At 33.3% G+C, this 9,174-nt stretch overlaps 1 protein-coding gene across 1 annotated transcript in view; it reads left to right on the top strand.

Moving 5' to 3' along the window:
- The first annotated feature begins 6,543 nt into the window (after window positions 1-6,543).
- LOC126750410 (uncharacterized) overlaps window positions 6,544-9,174 on the top strand; it is a 43,089-nt gene continuing 40,458 nt past the window's right edge. The window contains exon 1 of the mRNA XM_050460035.1: window positions 6,544-7,200. Coding sequence (XP_050315992.1) covers window positions 6,577-7,200 — 624 coding nt within the window. The 5' untranslated portion in view covers window positions 6,544-6,576. The remainder of the gene's footprint in view (window positions 7,201-9,174) is intronic.

Genomic DNA, 9,174 nt, shown 5'->3' with positions numbered 1-9,174 from the left:
CCGAAAAAAAATAAATTCAATCTACCCTATTTGGGAAGCATCAAAAACGCGTCCCAAATTTTAGTGCGCTGCCATTTACACCGAAAAAATAGTCCTCGTGACGTCATTTGATCCAAGTATTAAATATCTGGTACACGCGTTGTAAATTCCAGCCATTCTACTCAAATGGATTTACCCAAATTGTAGACACTCCGACGCGGATTACAGATAAGAGCAATACTTTAATTGATTACATCATAACTAATGATAAGAGTTTGCCATTTAAAGTGTATTGGACACCTAAAATAATAAGCGACCATAGCATAATTTCTGTCTAACTCAGAATGAAAACTCTAATATAGTAATATACCATAGAAGTATAAGGGATTATAATACTGATCATTTACAAAATTACCTCTTAAATACTAAATGGGATAATAACTGTGGGAATGTTACTGTTTTGGCTGATAGTTTTGTAGGAGACATTACAGATATTTGAAATATTATGTGCCCTATAGGCAAAGTATTGTGCTTGAATAGTATTATGCTTTTTAGTGTCAAATCAGTCTGGATTCCGTGAATCTCACTCATGTGAATCTGTCGTAATTAATATAGTCAAGTCAAAGTGAATTGACTATATTAATTACGACATGAGTGTTGCAGTTTCAATATAAAACTGTTAAAATTCTTTCAGCTATAAAAAAAGGTTTACAAGAGACTCTCAGACCAACACCACACAGATACCTTAATGCTTTTTTCTGATTAGTAAAAATTATATTAAGGAGTCCCTTGAAGCACACACCCCAAAATGGCAACCCATAACGGATATGAAAGTCTATTAAGGCGAAATAAACTGAACGAGACTCATGCCTGGCAACCCTGACTGCAAAACAACCAGAAGAAAGTTCAGTAGCAGCGAGGCCCAAAACATGGTTGTCATGGTAGCACATTTAAGGTGTGCTATATATATATATAGCACACCTTAAATGTGCTACCTTAAATGTGCTATATAATATATATATATATATATATATATATATATATATATATATATATATATATAATGTGACTCTTTTCTGAAAGAACTGGATAGAGGGAATTTTGTTTCGGCTGTGTTTCTTGATTTTAAAAGGGCCTTTGAGACAGTGGATAGAAATATCTTATTATAAAAATTAAAAGGTTTCGGTTTTGGGCAAAACGTATTAGAGTGGTTTAAATCATATTTAATAGACATCTAAAAGTTAAATTTCAAAATAGTGTCTTAGATCCATTACAGTAGGTTTCATATGGAGTGCCTCAGGGAACTGGCCTAGGTCCGTTATTATTTTTTCTTTATATTAACGATATCGTAAATGTTGTGAATGCCGATATGTGCATGATATATGTAATACATGCCGATTGCGTAATACGAAAGTATTCGAAAAAAGTAGGTTTTATCTCAAGGGTAGGACAAAATTTGTCACTGACTACCAGATTATTGCTATATAATAGCATAGCAGCACCTCACCTTGAGTTTTGCTCATCACTTCTTTATAATTTACCTAAGTTTAAAATCGATCAATTGGAACTGGTGTAGAATCGAGCAATTAGAACTATTTTGAAATGCACTCGTGCCATTAATGCTTAATGTGTCAAACATATATGTTATCAATAAAACAAAAAAATGCTTTTAGTTTGTATTAGTATTAAAGCAAAAAATACAATGTTGCCATTGTATATTTACGATAAAATCAAAATCTTTAGCGATGTATGTATATAATTATGACACACGTCTTTCCTCTAACTTTATTTTATTAGATAGATGTAATTCTAGTCAAATGCTCAATTCTGTACTTTATGAAGGTTTATCCGATTTTAATATGTTACCTGATTTTTTTAAGGAATTACCTCTCTGAATGCTTTTAAAAAAACTAGTGAGAGAACTCTTGTCCTAGTGTCATTTGATCTCTTTTTGTTTTTTATTAAAATTAGTATTATCCTAAAAAAAATTGAGAGAAATTGTTTTTAATATTTAATTTATAACATAGAAATTAATAATTTATTTTTTTTATTTTTTGTTTTCTGTTTTATATAAAATCTTGCATTTACTAAGGTGGAATGCAACGTTTAGCAATTTAAGTGTGTTATGTATATTTTTAATAATTTATGTTCTGGTTATGTATGTAGCATATGTTGCTAAATAAATATCTATTATAACACTAAAAATGTTTGCAACCTGCCGGAATGCTCTTTAAATCATCTTACTACTCTTATTAGCCTGTCATTCCAAAATAGAGTTTTTCAGAACGGACATAAGACTGCGATAATTATTCCCTTGGATAAAGAAGGAGATAAAAAGGAAGCTTCGAACTATCGCCTAATTGCACTTCACCCCACGCTGTCGAAAATCATTGAACGATTAGTTACGATAGAAAAAAGGCTCCTATATTGTTTTTGTGCAAATATAACATTTTCACTTCTCATCAGTTTGGATTTTTGAATAACAAATGCACAAATGATGCTATGTTTTCTATTTTTAATACTGTGTACTCCAGCCTGAACAGCCACCATTCAATAGTGACAATCTTTTGTGATTTTTCAAAAGCATTTGATTGTGTAAATCACAACATCTTAATAACAGAAGTCAGCTTGTAAGGGTTTATTCAAGAGTACCTCAGGTATCTCTTTTAGGCCCTATTTTATGTCTGTTGTTTATTAACGATATTGCTAACCTAAATATTAGCTGCAAAATTTTTCCCTTCGTGGACGATACCAGTTTCATTTAAAGCAATTCGGAAAACACAACATCTCCATATCGAACATAAAGTGTTGGTATGATTCTAATCTCCTGTGCCTTAACATTCTAAAACTAAGTCTTTATCATATAAAAGTACGTTACAATCTTTTATACTAGATAACGGCACTATTGACGTCGTTGATTCGGTAAAATTCTTTGGACTTGTTGTGGGTAACTCCTTAAAATGGGACTTGCATATTGACGCTTTATCAAAAAAATTAAGTTCTGCCTGTTTTGCGCTAAGATCAGTTTCTAAGAAGGTTAATTTGTCCACTTTTAGAACATTGTATTATGCCCTTTTTGAGTCGCATCTCCGATTTGCCCTTCCATTCTGGGGTACGTGGTGCGTTACTCAATTTGAGCGTATTTTCAAGTTTCAAAAAAGAGCTGTTCGTTACTCACTTGTGCTAAACAGTAGAACCCACTGCCAGCATTTCTTTAAAAGATTCAAAATTTTAACACTTCCTTCCTTATTCATATTTGAATCTATTTGTTTAATACGTACCGTAATGTGGGGCTACTTGCCCACCCCGGGGTAACTTGCACACCACGTGTATTTTTGTTTACTTTTTTTTAGGTTATGTTATTTTGTGTTTTATTTTGTTTTTGCGCCGGCTTTCTGTTGTTACAGGTAAATAAAGTATGAAAATGGTCCGTACGTACAAAAAAACTCCGGGAGCAAGAAATTATCGGAATTACTCAGAGAACGCCTTGCGCCAAGCGGTAGATGCAGTAAATGCGGGTATGTCGAGGAAATTAGCAACCGAAACTTTCAAAGTAGGACGGACTACGTTAGGTCGAAGACATCTTGGTGCACACTCGAAATCAGTTGGTCGTCCAAAGGTTTTAAGCGATCAAGAAGAGGCTCTCATTTCAAAGACATTGGGTGTTGTAGCAAATTGGGGATTTCCTCTCACAAAAGTTGATATTCGTGACGTAATAAAAAAATTCTTGGACAAACAAGGAAAAAATGTTCGAATATTCAAAAATAACTTCCCTGGACCTGATTTCTTACAATTATTTATAAAAAGGAACCTTTTAAGCGTTAGAATTGGTCCAAACATAAAGAGATCCAGAGCATCAGTGGATCGTAATGAAGTTTTACATTTCTTTAATAATATTGACTTAGCAATTAGAGAAGTGAAAAGCTCGAATTTGCATAACTATGATGAAACCAACGTTACAGATGATCCTGGGTCCAGGAAGGTGGTAGTGCCAAGGAACACGATAGAATGGAAAGAGTACAGGAGCATTTCCGGGCTACAGTTTAATGGTTTGTGGAAATGCCAATGGAGACCTTTTACCACCAATGGTTGTATATAAAGCTTTGAATCTTTATGACAACTGGACGCAAGGTGGACCACGAGGAACAAAATATGGGAGCAGTGCGAGCGGATGGTTCGATATGAACTTATTCGAAATGTGGTTCTTCCAGCTTTTCCTGCCTCACGTCGAATCCACCAGAGAAAATAACGACCAGGTGATTCTCGTTGGTGACAACCTGGCAAGCCACTTTTCATCACAGGTGATAGAGGCATGTGGTACAAATAACATCTACATAACACCCTTCCCAGCCAATGCCACGCATTTAATGCAGCCCCTTGATGTGGCCGTATTTGCGCCTATGAAAAGAAAATAAAGAGAGATTCTCGATCAGTGGAGAAAGAAGTCGCGGTTCCAAGGCTGTATCCTGAGAGAAAAATTTCCGAACCTACTGGACCGATTGTGGATTGTGACTTACTCCTTAGTAAGTCAAAATGTACCAGAGAATCTCAAATCAGGATTTAGAGCAACTGGTTTGCATCCTGCAAATCCCGACGAAGTTTTGAAGCGCATTCCTGGTGGACTAGAAGATGCAGACATCGAAAGAGTCTTAGACAACACCTTGGTTGATTTGTTGAAAGAGCACCGTGGAACAGGGGTTGAGAAAAAACGCAAAAGGGGAAAAAAGTCGAACCTGGAAGTAATGCGTCTCGCACTGTTACAGACCCTAATATTTCTGAAAATCCTCTAACCGTTCCTGAGGAATTTCGAACTACAGCCGAAGAACCAGCACCCTCTTCATCTAGCGTTTTACCATGCACTCAGCAACTCCCTACCAGGAAAAGCAAGAGAGAAAGAAAGACTAATAACTCCCAGTGTGGTATCTGCAAGATTAATTGGAAAGACTACAGAGGCACAATTGATTGGATACAATGCAAGAAGTGTCGAGCTTGTATTTGTAATAAAGACAGCAAAGACCCTTATTTTGAATGCGAATGGTGTGAGGATTCGGAAGACAATGAATCTCCAGTCGATGACAGTGATGCTGACAAGGACTTCCTAGTTGACAATAATAATTAGCCAATGTTTTGTTTTTGTAACACTTGTGATTTTTTCAAAGAATGTGCCTTATTTTACCAAAGTTTTGCTAGATCAAGTTTGTTTATTTTTTAATAACTTCTTATTAATATTTCTAAGCATTTATAGATACAGAATTTGTTTTTAAGTTTCATATATTTTGACAATATATTATTTTTTCTTTAAAAATATTGATTTTTAATTGGTTGTAACGGTGGCCATTGTTATAGGTTTTTTACATATGAGTAAGGGGTAACATGCACAGAATATGCTTTATAATGCAATTTATAAACATTTTTTCATGGATGTGCAAGTTGCCCCAAACATGGGGACATTCCTGGTAGACACCTGGTGCACACCTCACAAACAATTTTTTTTTCATTCTTCCAATTTTTATACCAGACATGGGTAGCCCTTAAATAGGTCGGTAGTGGTACAATGTAATTTTTGCAAAGTTGTAAAGTTACAATGTACGGGGGTACATTGGGAAATGTGCTGAAAACTTGTGCAAGTAGCCCCAGTTTACGGTAACACGTTACAGCTACTTTAGTTAGTAATTCAAAGTTACCTACTTAAGAACGCAGAACATGATCTTTATCTTCCAACCCCTCGCTTAGAACTATTAAAAAAATTGATTTTATACATTATATAATGCAAACAAAATGCACAATCATCTGCCGTTAGAAATAAAATCCATACCTTCCTTTCCCTCATTTTGCAAAGCAATCGTACTTACTGGAGAGAGCCTTGTATGCAGTAGACGACTTTTTTATTCATAGTTAAATTTAAATTTCTCACATTTTTTAATTAAACCAAAGAACTAAAATACATATTTTTTTTAAAATATTTTTTTGTACGCGCTTGTGTTGCATACCTACTCTTGATTTGTTTATCTTTTGACCTTATATATATTTTAGTGTATATTGATTTTTCTTTTTTATTTGTTTTTCTTTGTATTTTGACCCCACACAATTTTTTTAAATTATATAAAGTATTGTATGCTTGTTGTATGTTTTGTATTCTCTTAGTTTTGACTTTGTCTACAAGTTGTAACATTTTTTGACAATAAACCATTAGATTATTATTATTTGTGTACTTTTTGAATCCCTTCTTTGTCTTACACACCGTCTCTGATATAAGTCGCATTTTTTTTAACACATTGCAATTATTATTAACGCATTTATTGCAACATATGTGGAAAGCATGAAACAGGCTCTTGGACTATATCGAATCTTAAAAAACTCTTTTAATTTATGGCATTTCAAAGAGCCCCCGCCGCCGATGGCCTTGTGCCGATATTTCTAGGTAGACACACATACCATACAAGAGAGACAATAGACCTTTAATGGTGTTCCGACCAATGAAAACCCGGTATTTCCCTCTTAGTGGGGCTCCAGTGCCCCCAGTGCTTTCTTTATTTTTTTTTCCAGTCGTGTTGAATCAATTTTGGGTGTTTAAGGTATGTTAATTTACTAAAAACAATGTCGGATTGTTCCTCTTATTGTTACGAAGAATCGCATTTCCGCGTGAAACTGTTCTCCCATTTAAAAAATGCGGGTTTCGTCCCTCAAAAAGGGTCCGAACTGTACCTTTCCGGGATACCTCCGGAAGCGACCGTGCGGGATTTACGGGATTTTTTCGAACCGATCGGGTTGTTATTCCAAATAAAATTGATGATGAAGTCCGACGGTGAACACAATCGCGGGTTCGGCTACGTCACTTATATGAATAAAACTTTGGCCGAAAAAGCTATCAAGGAACTAAGCACTAAATTGTTCCTCAAGAAAGCGTACTTAAATTTGGAAAAATCGGTGGATAATTGCCGGATATTTATTAGCGGTTTGCCGGCCAACAAGTCCAAAGAAGAAATCTGGAACGAGCTGATACACACCTACGACATCCATAATATTGCCGATATAATTATTTATAGGAATTATGCGAATCCCTTGTTTAATAGGGGATTTGTTTTTTTGGAATTCCACACCCACGAGCAAGCTTCTTGGTTTCGGGCCAAGTTTTGGGATAAATTGTTTTTGTTTGGGAAGAGGTTGAAAGTTAATTGGGCACTGCCTTACAAGGATGGACTAGATGGAGAAGATGAAAAGGTAAATTTAAATTAATTCAACATCTTGTTTGTTTATGATTTAAGGGATTTTCTTACATGTCAACTTTGTTTTCAAATTATGGATCCTAGGTAAAGTTTTTGATCCTGTACAGCCACAGTTTTTAAAATTGCTTAAGTGGCATTTATTCTATATTGAAGGAGATTTATGAAATATATCAATTGAAGGTTTCAGATTTGAATATGGCTTATGACTTTTCAAATATCCTTGAACTTTTTATCAATTATTTCTTTTAAATTCAAATTAGAAAGTATATATTAATTCAAAGGAAATTTAATTAAATGAAGGATATTGAAGGAAAAATGATTCTTTTGACATAGAATCATAATTATGAATATTTTGATTTCCACTAACTCAATATCCCTTCTGAATCCATTCTTAGATTATATACCACCCCCATAATCAGTATACCTATTCTATGAGAATTTCAATTGAATATTCCCAAGATATTTAAACAAAATATACCTAGTATAATTAATTAAATATTTAATTGTATAATGGTGGGCTGTTATAAATAAAATATATTTCTTTCTCAGATTTTCCTATGAAAAATAATAGCATTAAATCAATTCAATATAGAAATTATAAAAATATAAATTTATTGTTTTAAATATACCTAATTCATTTTAATATAAGAAGTTAGAAGAAAGACTTTGATCAGATGATAATTCTTCCCTTCTCAAACATATAAATTGCTATTCTATATCTTGCAACATTGTTGTTTTAATTGAAACATGGCAATTAGTTGGTAATGATTTCAACATAGAAGGCTTTAAAATATATTATAGTAAGGGGGACTAACCAAAGTAATGGTGGGTTTTTGTATTGGATTTTCCATATTTAAATATGAAATATCATGAATGGTTAATCAATTATTTCTTTTAAATTTCAGTTAGGAAGTATATTCTTAATTCAAAGAAAACAGAATAAAATAATTAAAAGAAGGATGTTTAAGGACAAAGGTGACTGAATTGTAAATAGGTATTTTGATTTCCACTAAGACAATGATCAGTATATACCTACCTAGTATTATATCTTGAGAATGTTTCAATTGAATATTCCCAGGATATTTAAACAATAAAAAATACAAAACATACCTGGATACCAAAATAATTAATTTTATATTTAATTGTATATTGCTAGGGTGTTATAAATAAATTATATTCCTTTCCCAGATTTTCCTATGAAAGATAATAGCATTAAATTAATTCAATATAGAAATTACAAAAATATAGATTTCTTTAAAAATATTCCAAGATGCCTTGAATGTTTCAGATCAACAAAGCATGGACTGTAATTATGTAAGCCAAAAAATTTATATTGATTCTAAAGTTTTAAATATACCTAATTCATTTTAATATAAGAAATTTGAAGAAAACCTTTGATCATCTTGTGACATTGTTGTTTTAAGTGAAACCTGGCAATTAGTTGGTAACTTGGTTGGTAATGATTTTAACATAAAAGGCTTTAAGATTTTTATAGTAAAGGGGGCTGTAGCCAAAGTGATGGGGTGGGTTGGGTTGGGTTGGATCATGGGCGGAGTTAGGGGAGAGCTTGGGGGGCTTAGCCCCCTTTAAAATGAAATTAGCCCCCCCCAAAAAAATTGTTCAAAACGTAAAAAAATAGAAAGTATAAGACTTAAAGAATATGTGGTTGAAGCTTCCACTTCCGCAGTACACAAAGAAACATTCTTAAATTCACCTTTGATAAAAAATGAGGCACAAAAGTTTTGACTAATTTCAATTTATTATAGGTCTCTCGACAATATAATAAATCATCTAAAAATAAGATTTTCTTCCGAAAGTCAGAAATTAGCTAAATCTGTCTTCAATTTTTTGCAGATGGATTTTGATGGTAGTTTGGAATTCATTAAATTGTATGGAGATACCTTTTTAATCGATAAGGAGCTATTAGAGAAAAGCTGAAATGACCGTTATTGGGAATTGCATAAATAAA

Source organism: Anthonomus grandis, chromosome 2, assembly GCF_022605725.1.
Source record: "Anthonomus grandis grandis chromosome 2, icAntGran1.3, whole genome shotgun sequence".
NCBI lineage: Eukaryota > Metazoa > Arthropoda > Insecta > Coleoptera > Curculionidae > Anthonomus > Anthonomus grandis.
Note: the sequence above shows the minus strand (reverse complement) of the source record. Positions and strands in the feature narration are given on the sequence as shown.